A 17352-nucleotide genomic window follows, 5' to 3' on the forward strand; every position below is an offset into this window, starting at 1 on the left:
TGGTGGGATGCCTGGCACAGGATCGACTCTCCCTGAAGAAATGCTTCTCTCAGCCCTTCAGCTGCTTCCTTTCACAGGCTCCTGGCGGGGGAATGCTCACGCTGGCACCGGCTTCCATGTTTTGGCAAGTCCTGCCCAGGAGGTTTAGAACGAAAGAGGACTTGGTCTGGATTGCTCTCTTCTTGGCCTTTGGCTCTGGTTAAAATTAGAACACAGTCTCTCTCTTTCGCATTCTGTTACATTGTTTTAAAAAACCTGTATTTGACTTGGAGGACTTTGTTTTGTTTCCTAATGTACCTCCAGAGCCTACCGGGTGCCCGGCACCGAGCAGACATTGTCAGTGAATCAATGAAGAGGACACCAACTGTTAGTGTTACCTTCCTTTATGATTTCATTTTTAAAAGAAATTCATAGATAAGAAGACCGAAATACAAATACCGATGAGATGCCCAATCCTCTTAGTGTTCGGGGAAATGCAAACGGAAATAATTATCAGTTACTACTTTATCTCTGTCAGGTTGCCTAAAATTAAAAAGTCTATCTGTAAAAATTTGTATGGGAAAACAAGAATTCTCATACACCAGCACACTCTGAGGAACAGTTTAGTAATACAGCATAGCACTATATTTGGTCTATAACTCAGCATCCACTTCTAAGTATATACTTTGAAATTATTCCACATGTACGTAAGGAAATATGAAGGGGTTCAATAAAGCCTTGTTTAGAAGAACCAAAAATGGTGACCTAAATAAACATCCATCCATAAGGAAATAAATTAAGCCATTTCATACAATGGAATACAACACGGCAACTGAAAAAAATGAAATAAATTCACATACAACAATCTGGAAAAATCTTAAAGAAACATTTGATGCAAAAGCAAGTTACAAAATGTTATATACCATATAATGCCATTTATGTAAATTTTAAGAACCAAGCACCATTTTTTTTTTTTTTAAAGATTTTATTTATTTATTTGACAGAGACAGAGACAGCCAGCGAGAGAGGGAACACAAGCAGGGGGAGTGGGAGAGGAAGAAGCAGGCTCACAGCGGAAGAGCCTGATGTGGGGCTCGATCCCAGATCGCCGGGATCACGCCCTGAGCCGAAGGCAGACGCTCAACCGCTGTGCCACCCAGGCGCCCCCCAAGCACCATTTATTCATTGTTGATGTAAACATGCACGTGTAAGAGAAACATTCAAACTTCCAAGGCAAGAATCTGCACCAACTTTAAAGTAATGGTTACCTCCAAGAGCAAGGACTACGAAAAGGATTTCATTTATGCGGTAATGTTTTATTTTTTAAAAATCCTAAACAAAATACGATTTTTTGGTGTGCAAACGTGCTCTTCCACAACATGAAAGATTACGGAAGCACCACATCACGAATATCTGAATTTGTCTTTCTCTCGAGGCCTTGAGAAATTGAAGTCCAACAGTAAAACTGACTTGGCAGAAGTAAATAATAGCAAGAATAAAAAATGTAAATGAACAAAAAGCAAAGACAATATTTTGGCTTGTGAAATGAAAATGTAAAGATTTTTTAAAAGATTATTTATTTACTTATTTATTTGAGAGAGAGCATGAGTGAGCGAGCAGGGGGAGGGGCAGAAGGAGAGGGAGAGAGAGAATCCCAAGCAGACTTCCCGCTGAGCATAGAGACCGAGGCAGGGCTCAGTCTCGCAACCCCAAGATCATAAGCTGAGCTGAAATTAAAAAAAGTTGGATGCTTAACTGACTGAGCCATCCAGGCGCCCTGAAAATTTAAATAGTTTTATTTTATTTTATTTTTTCCTCATTTTAAAAATTATTATATTATGTTAGTCACCATACAGTACATCATTAGTTTTCGATGTAGTGTTCCATGATTCATTGTTTGCGTAGAACACCCAGTGCTCCATGCAATACGTGCCCTCCTTAATACCCATCACCGGGCTAGCCCATCCCCTCACTCCCTTCCATTCTAAAACTCTCAGTTTGTTTTCCGGAGTCCATAGTCTCTCGTGGTTCGTCTCCCCCTCTGTTCCCCCCCCCCTTCATTTTTCCCTTCCTTCTCCTAATGTCCTCTCTGCTTAAATAGTTTTAAATAAAACCTCAAAAGCCTGTTTCTGTCTGTGGTCTTGCTGACATCACCGTCCTCTATGATTTGTAGAGTAATATCCAAGGTACTAGGTATTATGGCTTGTGTTATGGCTTGGTGTTCCTTTGAGGGTAGATCTGTGGGGTTTTTCTTTTCAAATAATCGTGTGTCTGTTGATACTATCCGAAGCTATCATATGAACTTAACACTAAAAGGAAAATACCTATATCAGGAAAAAAAAAAGAAGGCCTGTAGGATTACTATACAACCCTGATTTACCCAAAAGGAATGTTTCATTTTGAAACACATCTATTCCTTTCTTTTTTTTTTTTTTTAAGATTTTATTTATTTATTTGAGAGAGAGATAGAGCAAGCACAAGCCAGGGAGAGTGGCAGAGAGAGAGGGAGAAGCGGGTTCCCCGAGGGGCAGGGAGCCTGACGTGGGGCTCAATTCAGGACCCCAAGATCATGACCTGAGCCGAAGGCAGATGCCCAACCAACTGAGCCACCCAGGTGCCCTGAAACACATCTATTCTTCATAAAGCTCACTTAAAACGAAGAACTATGACTTTATTATGGGATATTACTTTAAACTGGAACAAGATGGAACTTTTGCAAGAGAGGTTTCTAAAGCTTTACATAACATTGTGATTTAAATAACTTTTAAACCCATGGTTCCATAGAGCAATACAGATAAAGGTTGACAGAAAAAAGAGCAGTGAGCAGCTTGAAAAAGAAAATGAGCTAAAAAGTTTCCAGAAATAAGGAAGGACTTCTGTTTAAGCTGAAAACACCAATGTGAACTCGTGACCTTGAAAATATTTAAAATGATCTTTCTTTACCCTGACCCTAAATGGGCCCACACATGCTCTGGTATCATCGTGCCTACAAACAGTCCGTGTCTGGACACCCAGCTGCTGCTGTCTAGTACCAGTTGTCACTGAAAGGAATCAACGTCACCAAGGCAGTGGCTGACTCCAAGTCTTGGAGCAGGGACAAAAACAAAATCAGTCGAAACATAATATTACCAAGAAGCACAGATACTTTCCAAGATGTTCGCACTACTGCTAAGAAGGGAAAGGAAAAAACTTGACAGACCCTCTGATGGCCGCATTATGAGAATCTGAGCCTCAGGCACCACCACCTCCACAACAAAGGAGATGAAATTAGCTTAAGTCCAAAAAAGGCATAAATCCATACATCCATAATGATACCATGTGCTAAGGCAGGCATGCAGAAGATAGTGTTTGCAGAAAATGCGTTCTACTGATCTACCCACTCGAGCTTTTGATACCACCTAAGGCTATAATTCATTTTTTTTTTTCCTTTTCTTGTGTAGAACAGTGTCAGCAAATTGTGACTGGCATCTTTTTTACTAAAAGAAATCAAAAGCTCCAGGAACCTTTGGCAAAAGAGTACATAGGGAATATGCAATTATCATTTGATGTTTTAATTTTGCTGTCAAGGACACTGCTGTATCAAGGATATATCTCATCTTAAATATGTTAATGGGGTAAGGACTGTATCTTACCATGACCAGTCACTTCTGTCCCGTGGGAGGTTTATTAGGACAGGCAATCTAAAATTTACACAAATACATTTTATAGAAACCTTGTTTTTAAAAAGTATATTATTTATTTAAAAAGTTTGTCTCTAGGTTTTTATTTAGAAAGAGGTATTAAATCTTTCTGTATCTTATTCCTCTCTCAAAAAAATCCACATTAAGTGTCCGTTTGCTTGTTTTGTTTATTCTATTGAAGTATAGTAAATAGGAAAAAGTTCCCTTCTACTTTATTAAGGGCCATTCACTGTAATCTACTCCAAGTCACTAGGGCTCCCTTGCCTCTATTCTGGTGTTCTATTGCTAACAAAGGTACTCAGGATGGAGCAAGAAAAGGGAATGTCTTACCTGATATTAAATCTTAAAAGTTTTTATTAGCCGTCTATGACTGTCTTTCATAAATTAGACAAATCCTTCTTGAACTCACATAAACAACTTATGTCTATACTATTACTTGAAGTTAATTAAGTCCCACAATTATCTTGTTTTTCTTTGTCCAAACTTATCTTTTTTTATTTAAATTCAATTAGCCAATATATAATATGTCATTAGTTTCAGATGTAGTGTTCAATAATTCATCAGTTGAGTATAACACCCAATGCTCATCACATCAGGTGGCCTCCTTAATGCCCATCACTCAGTTACCCCATTGCCTCCCCTTTCCGCAACCCTCAGTTTTTTCCCTGTAGTTAAGAGTCTCTCATGGTTTGTCTCACTCTCTGAAGACTTCCCCTTCAGTTTTCCCTCCCTTCCCCTATTGTCCTCTGGGCTGTTTCTTATATTCCACATATGAGTGAAACCGTATAATAATTGTCTTTCTCTGATGGTCCCAAACTTATCTTAAACTTCTGAAAGGTTGCCTCTCTTCCTAGAATTTTAGAATTTCTTGAACAAGCCTGTGCGCTATCTAACCTGTGTCATTTTAGATGAAGGGCTACTCAGTCTTTTGGCCTCCACTCCTACACCAGGACTGCCATCTCTCCGCCCAGTCTAGGAGATCTTCTCTGGCTAGTCCTTAGTTCCCTTATGTCCTTTCGAAGATGTGCTTGCCAAAGCTGCACACAGGATTCCTCATGAAGAAATGCCCTAGATTTACACAAAGGTATGATAATCATTGCTGGTCTTCAATAACTTTCATTGATGTCCAATGTTGTTAGGATCTTTGTCCTCATTAGAGTACTAAGCTGCGTTCTCTATACCCTTAATAATTAACAGTGCCTTTTCAGAGTTACAGTTCTGGAATATTTAGAACTCTTTCCAATTCCTTTTAAACACCCCACTGCCAATTTTAAAATCAGTCTACAACTTGTTGTTCAGGAACACAAATGTTTAAAACCTTCCCGTTATTTAATCTATCATTTGTGGCTCTTCCCTATCTGAAAGATTCTTCATATAGTTATGTCTCCAGTTCATATATAAAAATGCTAAGTAATTCCAATTCTAGCATGATGTCAAAGATCTGATCAACCACTTACACTTCTTTATCTATGAAACACACTTTTATCCCTAGGCTTTGTTTCCTCTCTTCTTCCTCCTCCCTTCTCCCTTCTCCCAATTCCATGGTGATTTAGCAGAACACTCATTCATTTGTGAAATATTTCTTGGCATCTACTCTGTGCTAGGTACAAGAATAAGGTGTTAAGAATATAACAAAGAAAACATAGTGTCCCTGCCCTAAAGAACCCCTGGTGACTCTTTATTTACTTGCCTATTTTACTCCTCAAAAACACTAGCAGAGCACAGGTTTTTTTTAAAATTCATAAATCATTTGTTTTTCTTCTAAAAGAATATTATTTATGTTCTTGGTTTTAGAATTCAAAGGACTGCCATTGAGGATGGTGAGGATGAAACTGAATCACTTGTACCTTCTCAAAGCTTTTCAGCTCTGCGCTGCCCAATTCAGTAAGCCACTAGTCCCATGGCTGTTTAAATTAATTACAATTAAATAAGATTAAAAATTCAGTTTCCCAGTTGTACTACTACATTTCAGGTGCTTAATGGCTAATGTGGCTAATGGCTACCATATTGGCAGCCTAGATTTAGACCATTTCCATCATCATGGAAAGTTCTAGCTGGGAGCACTTCTTGGACAGTTCTTATAGAAAGGGTCACACCGTGGCCACATATATAAATAGGTTACAATTCTGGCAAACAATTACTGACTTTTTCATTACTCACCTATGGCACCTGGTGCTAGCAAGCCACTTATATTCTTTTTGTCAATGCAGTCTAAACTATCTTAAATACAGACCACTACTGAATATGGTTTTAATTATGATGTCAGCCAAGTAATCATTTCTTTTTTAAATCTTACTAGTGGCAGAATATATAACTGGAAATGCACAATGAAAGTCCCTAAATAATAGCAATAATGAAATAATCAATTCAACATGGGAAACATCATCAAGAAACTTACCCCCCTTCACTTTCTGCTTCCTCTGAACTATTACTTGTTCCAGAACTTTGAACTGTGGGAAGCCTTCTTTTTCTAGCTCTGTGCTGAGGACTTATCTTATGAAGTGTTATCTTCCCTCCAAGTTCACCTTGTATATATTCCTCCAGCTTCGGAATGGTTTCTTTAAGAACTCTGATTTCCTCTTTGAGTTCTTCCATATTTGTCAGTAATTCATTTAACTTCTCCAATATCTGAAGCTGCCTTCCTTGAAAGATTGCTGCTGTTCCTTGGCCATTATACATTTCATCTTGAAAAGTCACGGAATCAAGCTTGTTACCCAGAGAAAGAAATTTAGGTAAATTCAATGTTGTCCTTGATTTACAAATCTTGCGGTACCACAAAAGAAGCAGGCTGATTCCAGTAGTTCCCACCATGATGCCAAGTATCAGTTCTTTGTTTGTGGAATGAGGCATTTCTTGAATTTTATTTCTAAAATTGAAAGCATAAATGTAAATGAATGTTGTTTCTGTCTTTGCCCAAGACAAAAATATTAAAGCTTTCTCAATCAACAGAAGTCTACATCGTAGACACACACGCACACACAAACACACACACAATAAATCATAAACTAAAATATAATATAAGTATACTATATTTACCTCTAAAATGTGTGTGGCCTAATAGAAATATTTACTTTAAGGATATCACTGAAGTCCAGTGTAAAGTTTCAATTTTAATTCAGAATTTGTATTCTACATGGCTGATCTGAAATTTACTCTTTATCATATTTTTAAAGAGTATGATAAATAGTGGTAAAAGCATCATTATATATCTCTGGGGGGAAAAAAGCTATTTAAGAATTCAAATTGTGGGGCGCCTGGGTGGCACAGTCGTTAAGCGTCTGCTTTTGGCTCAGGGCGTGATCCCGGCGTTCCGGGATCGAGCCCCACATCAGGCTCCTCCGCTGGAAGCCTGCTTTTTTCTCTCCCACTCCCCCTGCTTGTGTTCCCTCTCTCGCTGGCTGTCTCTGTCAAATAAATAAATAAAATCTTTAAAAAAAAAAAAAAGAATTCAAATTGTGCTTAACTGTGTTTGAAACTTTTATCTGTATAAAATTCGTATGCTGATTTCTGAGTCTTATCCTATCTTTAAGGAAGTCCAAGGAGCTTTTTCTTAGCATCCAGTTCACATGTATACTTAGAGTAATAAACATTTTAAAAGCCCAAGGATTTGGAAAATAATATATATCAGAGAGCTCTGGCAAGTCTGGAACCCACGTCATCTCTGTTTTATTCAGCATGCAGAGCAAAAATGCTAACACATGCAGGCTTCATCTCCTTTCTCCTTTTGACCCAGAATGCCTCTGCTACTTACATTTCTATTTCTGTCTGAAGTCTTAATGTTTTTATTTTCTTTCAAATTTTCCTCTTTTTCAAAGTAGCAAAAATCTCTTTTCTTGACTCTTTTCTTCATCTGAACTTTCACTGTTTTACATTCAAGGCTCAAGCACTAACCTGCCTAATTCCACATAAACTCAGCTACTTTGACTAAATGCACCATAATTGTTCTTTTCCCATCTTCACTAGTTTTATTGCTTATCTCTGTTCTGAAAATCAGAAGACCATTAATGGAAAACAATAATATAATATGATATAATATAATAATAATACATAACCAAATAAATATATAATATTAAATACATAAAAATAAACATATAATATTAAATAAATAAAAATATATAAAATATGATATAATATAAATATAATATTTATAATAATATAAAGCCCCTTTCCTTCCCAGACTTTAAAATGGCAATAAGTATATTAATGCTATGATAAACTTCTGTGTTTAGAATAAAATGTAGTGAGGCTTCTTTACAGACTTTGAAGTTCCCCAAATTATTTTCCCATCAATATGCACTATTTTGTAAACAACTTTATTAAATTTTGTTAGCCATTTGAGAGAAATGTTACAAATAATGATAAACTGTCCATTACAGGAATCTGAACTCACAAAATTTTCATTTGTTTTTTTTTTTACACTTTGTCAAGGAGCAGACTATTACAGCACTGCCACCTATGATCCCAAAGAAAAAGGAAACACACAAGGTAAGTCCTATGATCTCCCTATGATTGGAGGCATTTTTGGACTGTGGCACAGGGAGGGGAAAACCAAACAAAGCCTGGTAGTCTACTGAGTTGAACAAAGAACAGAGTTCAGAGAAACTGAAGGACCTAGAATTTGTGTGGCACAGTACTGAAGGTGAGTAAAGTATGTACAGAAAGAGCTCTAGAAATATACATAGGAGTCTCCTTAAATCTTTAACTGAATACCAGTCTGAACATGCATAGCATCAAACCCCATCAGGCCAGGCAAATTAACAATTTCCAGGAAGCTATAAACTTAACTTCCTAAAGATTACACAAATTCCCACCAGCCAGAGTGGACAGTGTTTACCAAATATCTGAGGGTTTCAATAGAGATCTCAGAAGGGTGATGCCTTGGAAATAAGGCCTAATTAACCCTAGAGTTAAGATCTATTTAGACTTGCTCTGAAACAGACTAAAAACACACCTCCAAAGGATCAAACTAATTCACCCAAATAATTTAAGTGCCTTCAAGAGAAAGTCCAAAACTCTTTGAAAAGTTCAGAATGCAACGACATAAAATCACAATGTTGATCATCCAATCGAAAATTACTAGATACCCAAAGAAGCAGGAAAATGACAGAGATGATGTAGTTAGCAGATAGGATGTTAAAACAACTATTACAAATATGTTTGCTATTTAATATAAATATTAAAAATATGTCAAAGAAACACATAAACATGATGAGGAGAGAAATAGAAGGTATTAAGCAGAACCAAAGAGAACTTCTGGAGATGAAAAATAAAATATCTGAAATAAAATATTATTGAATGAGATTAACAGAAGAGAAAACATTGTGGAGAAAAAAATCAGCAAACCTGAAGAAAAAGCAACAGAAACCATCTACTACAGACTAAATGTTTGTGTCCCCTCTAAGTTCATATGTTGAAATCTTAATTCCCAAGATAATAGTCTTAGAAGGTAGGGCCTTCAGGAGGCAGAGCCTTCATAAATGAGATTAGGGCACTCATAAAAGAGAACCCATAGATATCCCTGTCCCCTTCCACCCTGTAAAGTTATAAGGAGAAGGTGCTGTCTATGAACCAGCGGGCCTTCATAAGACAATGAATCTGCCAGTGCCCTGTTCTTGGATTTCCCAGCTTTAGAACTGTGAGAAATAAATTTCTGTTGTTTTGTAATAAATGTTCTGTTGCCACCCGGTCTATAGTATATACAAAATGAAACAGAGAAATTAAATTTTTTTTTAAATTTTAAATGTAAAAAAATTTTTTAAAGATTACAAAATATTTGTATACACACACACATATTAAGACTAAGAAACAAAAAAACAAAAAATCAAGCACAGCCTATGGCAATATCAAGCACTCTAAAACATATATAGTTCAAGTTACAGGGAAGAAAAAGGGGTACAAGAAATATTTGAAGGAAAAATAGCCAAAAAATTTCCAAATTAGACAAAAACACTGCAAACCAGTGATAAAGAAGAAATCTTAAAAGTAGTCAGTGGGAAAAAATGACATATTGTGTACAGAGAAAAAAGGATAAGATTACAGCAGACATTGTCTCAGAGACATCATCTTAGAAACTATTCAGGCAAAGAAACAGGAGTGACATCTTTAAAGTACTGGAAGAAACTGTCAACTTACATTTCTATACCCAGTGAAATATTTTCCAAAAATGAAGGTAAAACAAAGACTTTTTAAAGTGGTTGTTTTTTTTTTAAGATTTTATTTATTTATTTTCCGGGGCGGGGGGCACATGCAGGGGGAGCAGCAGGCAGAAGGAGAAGCAGACTCCCTGCTGAGCAAGGAGCCCAACACAGGACTCGATCCCAGGACTCTGGGATCATGACCTGAGCTGAAGGCAGACGCTTAACCAACTGAGCCACCCAGGTGTTCCAAACAAAGACTCTTTTAGACAAAGAAAAGTTGAGAGAATTCATTGCCACCAGACATGGACTACTAGAAATGCTAACAGAGGTTTTTCAGGCAGAAGGAAAATGATGACCTGAATCTACACAGAAGACGAATTACGTCAGTAGTGGCAAATATGAGGGTAAATATGAAAGTCATTTTTCTCAAGATTTCTTTATAAAATATTTGCTTATTATAGCAAAAATGATATTAACCAATTATGGGTTTATAACATACATAGAGGTAAAAAAATGAGGGCAACAATAGCCCAAAGTATGGAGGGGACAAAATAGGGTATAGTGTTGTAAGGGTCTTGGATTATAATGCAGTGTCATACTAGAAGCCAAAGATGTACAGTTGTAAATCCAAGGGCAAACACTAAACAAACAACCGTAACACTTTTTTTAAAAACTTCATAAAGGTATAAATAATAAGCCAAGAGTGGAGATAAAAATATAAGACTAAAGATATTCAATTAATCCAAAAGAAGTCAGAAAAGGGAGAAAAAAGAACAAAAGGGCAAACAGAAAGCAGGTAAGGAGAGAAGAAATGATGTCATGACTATATTGGAAAATGGTGCCAGAAAGATGGAGAAATAATAGCATTTCTATTTGGGCATGGATGAGATCCAATTTTTTTAAAAAAAGGAAGGTACAATGATGAAGTAAAAGATCAGAGAATCACTGCAGCAGTAAACTTGAGAAGGCAGAGGGATGGTTGGTCTGCAGTACACAGGCACAGACGTTGACCTTTGATGGAAACACAAACCGTTCATTCATAGCAATGAAAGAAAAGGCAGATTATGTGAACAGATTCAGGAAGGTGGGTAGATGTGACAGTGGGAGCTTATGGAAGTTCTCTGTGGTTTCTTCATTGTTCTAAGTGAACTAGGAAACAAAATACAGAGCTGAGGGTGAGAATGGGGGAAGGCACACTGGAAAGATGCAAATTCTGAATTCAGCTGTATACCTAAAATGTGCCTTCCTATGGTCTATATGCTATGATCCCACATACCTGAGCAAGGCATTGCTTCTTATTCTCTAAATGAGCAACTAAAGGTGGTGCATCAAATGATGCCCCACGGGAGAGTAAGATTATTTCCAAGAAGTCTGCCTAAGAGAACATCTTTTCAGATTCCGTTAGTAATAGATGATATGCACTGAACACAGAGCGTATCCTATTCGGATGCTCCATTTCATTACAGGTCTCAGTGTGAAAGAGAAGGACTAATGATTTTAAAATAATCACTTTCCAGAAATTACCTCAGATGTTGGTGAATATTATATCCAAGAGAATTAAGAATCCCTTCTTCTAAAACCAAAGATTCTAGTAGAATGGCCGTGTGCTTAATCTGGCCTGCCTGACCTCAGGGAAGTTTACCTGGAATTAATTTTTCTAAGCAAAAAGCATTTTTACCTAATTGGTAGAATGGAACTGTAAATCTAACGACTTGTCCTCTCCTATCCCATCCAGGAGACATGCCAGCAGTAGACGGATCAATTCAGCTGAAGTTGTGGGTGATTATTATTAGCTGTACACTTATTTCCACACACACAAAAATATATCACCAAACTAAATTTTGAAAGATTATTGCAAAAAGGCAACAGAGAATAAGAAAAGTCACTACGTGCCCATGACTTCCATTTGCCTTACATCTAATAACCATGCATCAAACTTGATCTTGGCTTTTTGTCAAAAGATTAATGCAGAATGTTCACATGCTGATCCGGAGGTCTATTAAAAGAAATCTTCCTATTCTGATTGCTTTCTTGGCTCATTCCTGATGGGCCTTCCTTGAACGTTACATGAAAAAATGTAGCCTTGTTTGAAATTATTTTCATTTAATCAAGTAAATAAATGGAATTCAAAATCTACCTAAGAAGGCGATCTGATTCCTGAGACTGTCCCAGGTTTAAATACATGACCAGGAGCATGAATTTTTGTTTGGCCTTTTCTTTAGGAATTATACCAATTCCACATTATCTCTTGGAGGCAGGTCCAGATAAGCAAACTGAGGCATACAACCGTTAAGTCATTTACCCAGGGGCCATCCGAGTAGGCCAGGAAAACCATTACCCTGATAACTCCTGGATGTACTGCGGCATGATGAAGATTCAGAAAGCATCCATAAGGATATGAAGGAGGATGCTGACTGGGCAGAGATGTTTGCAACTGAAATAGGATTTCAGAACTGTAAAAATCAACTGGGGAAAAAGCTAGAATCAATCAGTAGAGCAGGTATTGCTTTTAAATAACCACAGTTTAGAGACTGATAGCACAAGCTATGTTTGAGTTTTATTATAAGTATAAAATAAACCTGCTTCTGAGCCACCAACGTGAAAAATGCCACTAATTAAAAATAGTAATTAGCAAGGGCACCTGGGTGGGGCAGTTGGTTAAGTTCCAGACTCCTGGTTTCTGCTCAGGTCAGGAGCTCAAACTGGTGAGGTCGAGCCCCTCCTCCAACTCACCTTGGAGTCTGCTTAAGACTGTCTCCCTCTCCCTTTCCCTGCCCCCTGCATTCACACACTCTCTCTCTAAAAATAATCTTAAAAAAAAAAAAAAGTAACTAGCAAAGTAATAAATCAGAACACTTGCCTGCAGGCAGTATAATTTCAAAGGTTATATGACATTATTTATGTAACTTTTATATGTTTAGTTATCAAATTAGTATACACTACCCTTTAGTATAAACACACAGTAATTAAAAAATGTATTGACTAGAAAATCAAATGCTAAGTATTATTCCCGTTACAAGTTTTGATTTGTAACGTGTTAGTAATAATGATAGAAAACGAGACATTGTTTTAATAAAAAATATTGTCATCTAAAATTAATGGGTAATACATAATTCAATTATTTGCGGATGAGAACCAAGAATCCTACTGAAGTAATAATCACCAAACTATTATCGCTGAAGAAATTTCTACATTAAAATTAACTTTTAGAAATGGAAATTGTGCTTACAATGTTTTCAGCAGTATCTGGTGTATATATTCATTTAATTCATCAGCAGAATCTTAGGGGAAGTACATAAAATATGTAACTCTGGTACTTGGAAGATGTATGAAAAATTTTGCAAGAAGGGTAAAGGAACACCATGGGTTACACTCAGGCCTGAGGTTTGTTTCCCAAAAGATTATCTCTGAGACCTTGAATTGGCAATCAGATTCCTCACAGCGATCTGGATAACCTAATACCTTCTAATGAATTCTGATACTCCGATTTCATCAGGTTCTATTTTTCCTACTTAATAATTTCTTTTAAAGTCAGGGCTCTCTGATGTTTGGCTTATTTGCAAATGTTTGTGGCACTGAAAATCTGGCCTTCCTTTCATATAAAATAGGTAGAGAATCGGAGTCAGGGCAAAACATGACAAACATGTCTGAGGGAGGCTGAAAGGTAAGACCCGGGAGCGGAGGCTACTGAGGCGACCGTGTCTCCGGCGGCAACTTCTCCGGTTTTCGGGGACCGGCCGGGCCGCGACAGCACCCCGCCGGCTCCCCACGCACCCACGACGGGCGGCCCGCGTGCAAACACCGGCGAGTTCCAGGACCGACGCTTCCAGACGCCGGCTCGACAGGACTGCTCCGGGACGGGAAAGCCACCGCCAGCCGGCTCCGCCACCGGGAGGACACACCGCCGCGTCGGCCGGCGGAAAGATGCCCCGCGGGGAGCCGGCGGCGGGGACCCCCGCGAAACCCGGAAGTGCCGCGGCGGCCGCCGGAAGTGCCGCCTCAGCCCTCCGCACCCCCGGCGCGTCCGGCCTCCGCCCGCCGAGCCGCCCACTGCCCACCTCCGCACGCACCTGAGTTCGCCCCGCGGGCCTCTCTGCCGTCGGAGACCGGGGACTGGGGACCTGCGGCCGGGCGGACGGGAGCGGAGCGGCGGGCGGACAGCAGCCCGAAGCCCGCGGGTCCCCACGTCCGGCCCCGCGGCCCGCCGCGTCCTGACCCAGATAGCGGAGGCGCCGGGGGAGGAGCCCACGGCCGCTCGCCCTACGGCTCCCGCCTCTTCCCGCGGGGGGTTCGACTTACCCGGGCGGGCGCCGAGCGCACCTTTTCCAGAAGGAGAATGCGCTCCGCCGGCGCCTCGGCTCCCACCGCACATTGTTGCCGGGATGCCGCCTCCCCCTCCAAGCCCATCTCCCCGGGGCCCCCGGCCCTGGCTCCGGGCCACTCGCGCCCGGCCCATCGCGTTCTTCCCATCCCTGCAGCTCCCAAACCCGCCTGCCCCTGGCTCTTTCCCGCGCCCAAACTTCTTTGTTGCCCCCCCCCCCCCGCCCCAGGGCACAACCTTGAAGTTTGATCCGCATTACAGGGTTGCGCAGAAGTCTTGCACTAATTAGTAACCGTGTCCGAAACCACGTTTTCTTAACTTTAACTCACGTTCCATTTTAATAACTAAAATCCCCAACCTCTTCATACCCCCAGCATTCTGAGTTGCCTTTAGCTGAAAACCACAGGCTTCTCAGATACTTGACATAAGAGATTTTACCCAGCTTTATTTTCTGTGGTTTGTACGATGAAAACAAACTCTGCCAAACAAAAACAGCACACTCCTTTCTGTATTGCCAACCAACACTTTGGGCTTTAAATTTAGGCTTGCAGAGACCTTAGTCTTGATTACTAAATTCCTCACCAATGTACTGAATGGAATTAAAAACGAATCACTCCTATTTATAAAAAAACGAAAAATCCTGCTCTGTGAAAAATTAAAAGGCTCATTTTATAATCTATACAATGCTATTTACTGATGGGGATTCTATAGGATCCTTGAGGCTGTAAGGTGTTTTTTGAGTTTTAAGCAAGCTGCATTAAATAAGTGAGCCTACCCATAGCCACAGTCATTTTATTAAAACAAAGTTATATTTTGGAAGACAGCAAGCTAATACTTCTAAGAATTGAAACTAGCTAGAATAGCACTCCATTCCAAAAACCACTTTCATTCTCATTTTATGGTTTGCAAGGATATTACAATATAATGCTAATATTTGCTTTGTTTAACCAGAATACTGTGTAACGTAAACCTGTTATTCAGGGTGATAATAGGTTTTTTTTTTTTTAAATGGGATTTAGATACAAAAGAAACTATACTGTCTCTACCGTAATACTTAAAAGAAGCTTAAAGCATCTTGCAATTTTAGCTTTTCCAAAAGCAGCCCACTGCTGTGTCCTCAGTACACAGCACAGAAGAGGTCCTCAAGAAAAATACGGAGTGTGAACTGAGAACAAGGCCTTACCAAGTCTCTGCTCCAAGAGGAAGACGGCAGCTGGCACTGACTTGTTATTCAAGTTCAGGAAGGAAGGTGAAATAGCTGGACTCCTGTATGCCTACGTAGTGCCTGCTCCTTGGCCTACCGCCAGTATCTTTGATTCCGTTCATTGCTCAGGGAAAATTATTCGAGAGGTAGAAACTGAGATAGTGGTAGCCATTGATCTTTGGTAAAGTTCAAACTAAACAGCACAGAGAGGAGCTATCCTTGCCGGGCACTGTTGTAGGGATAACCTAAAAAAGAAGAAATGACTCCCCCACCCTTACCCGAGTGTAGCGTCAAAGGAACTACTAAAGGGGGGTGTGGGAAACAACCATTAGGAGTTTCAGAGTTTCTGTTTGCCATGGACAAAGGTCTGTGTTCCCTCAAAGTTCATATTATCAAACCCTAATCCCCTAAGTGACGCGATTTGGAGGCGGGGCCTTTGGCAGATAATTTGGTTACAAGGTTGGAGCCCTGTGAATAGGATTACTGCTCTTATAAGAAGACTAAGGGGCCAGAGCTCTCTTTCTCTGCCACGTGAGGGTACAGTGAGAAGCCAGCTGTCTGCCCCCTGGAAAAGGACTCTTACCAGAACCCAACCACACTGGCACCATGACCTTGGATTTCCAGCCTCCGGGGCTGTGAGAAATAAGTGTCCTTGAAGCCAGCCGGCCTGTGGTAATTTGCTAAAGCAGCTGGAGCTGATGAAGACACTTTCCTCCATCACAGCTAGCACAGTGCTACCATTATCTGGCCCTTCGCAGTTTTTCCTCACCTGCTTTTCCAGCTTTTCCTTACCAGGCATCATCCCATACTTCGGCTATAGCCAAACTGACTTATCATCTTTCCATCAGCCACAGATTTTCCAGTCTCTGTGTCCTTTTCAGGCTGCTCTCTGTGCCTAGAATACACTACTACTGTTCACTGCTTGTCAAAAACCAATTCTTCCACTTTAATCTGCTTCCCTTGAGAAGCTACTCTGTACATTTTTCTCCTCCCCAAACGATGTATCCATCCATGGCCCCATCAAAACTTTCGTGGAAGGATAAGGATTTAAACAAACCCCAAAAGCCTCCCTGCTGCCTCGCATACACCTCTCTCTTGTGCACTGTATTATTACAGCCTGGTCAGTGCCTATGGGGTCCTTGAGATTGGGACCCTTTTCAAGGCAAGAGTGTATCTGTCTTGGTATCCCCAGTGCCTGGCACAGTGCACATAGCCAGTGTTAAACAAATATTTCGAAAAAAAAGTTTTGAAGGTAATATGGATAGTCAAGAGAAAAGCATTAAGAAATTTGTAGTCCTTCCTGTAGTAAAGTGCATGTTATGGGTTTATCAGAGTTTTTTTTTTCTTTTCTTTTCTTTTCTGTTTTTGTTTGTTTGTTTGTTTGTTTCTTGGGTTTTATCTAAGAGGCTTTATTTCCAGAAAGCAATCGAATGACCAAGTTGGTTTTAGCCCTGTAACAGTTATCAATCTACTCTATAGTTAACTATTCTTATATTTCCTTGTGTAATTATTTCCAAATCTTTTTATCACCTATCAACTTACTCAGAGAACAGACCATTAAGGGCGATGAAACTGTTTAGTTAGAAGGTAATCAAGAGTTTTGCCTCCAGGGGCACCTGGGTGGCACAGCGGTTAAGCGTCTGCCTTTGGCTCAGGGTGTGATCCCAGCGTTATGGGATCGAGCCCCACATCAGGCTCTTCTGCTATGAGCCTGCTTCTTCCTCTCCCACTCCCCCTGCTTGTGTTCCCTCTCTCGTTGGCTGTCTCTATCTCTGTCGAATAAATAAATAAAATCTTTAAAAAAAAAAAAAAGAGTTTTGCCTCCATTTCCTTGAGAAGATAAACTCTTTTTTTGTTCTAGAAATTTGACCTGGATTTTGCTTTAAGACTCAGGAATTGGTGATGGTCAGATATTGCCATTTACATTCCAATATGTTATATTTTTGCTCGCCAAAGGTTCTAATGTACAACCTGAACTTCTGTGAACTGCAGGTTGAGCTGTAAATATAATAAGTATGGCCACGTCACCCC

At 39.7% G+C, this 17352-nt stretch overlaps 1 protein-coding gene across 14 annotated transcripts in view; it reads right to left on the reverse strand.

The window, feature by feature from the left end:
• RMDN2 (regulator of microtubule dynamics 2) overlaps nt 1–15591 on the reverse strand; it is a 69311-nt gene extending 53720 nt beyond the window's left edge. For 3 of the 14 annotated variants that reach the window (XM_057309033.1, XM_057309038.1, XM_048222626.2), the window contains exons 1-2: nt 15301–15591; nt 6058–6525 (exon numbers count right to left, since the gene is read on the reverse strand). In XM_057309033.1, coding sequence (XP_057165016.1) covers nt 6058–6509 — 452 coding nt within the window. In that variant the 5' untranslated portion in view covers nt 6510–6525; nt 15301–15591. Of the gene's footprint in view, nt 1–6057; nt 6526–13025; nt 13758–13866; nt 14039–14095; nt 14277–15300 lie in introns of those variants that run through there. The other 11 variants (XM_057309032.1, XM_057309036.1, XM_044391252.3 and 8 more) reach the window with 8 other exon arrangements.
• Nucleotides 15592–17352: the final 1761 nt, after the last annotated feature.

This window comes from Ursus arctos, unplaced genomic scaffold, assembly GCF_023065955.2.
Source record: "Ursus arctos isolate Adak ecotype North America unplaced genomic scaffold, UrsArc2.0 scaffold_8, whole genome shotgun sequence".
Lineage (NCBI taxonomy): Eukaryota > Metazoa > Chordata > Mammalia > Carnivora > Ursidae > Ursus > Ursus arctos.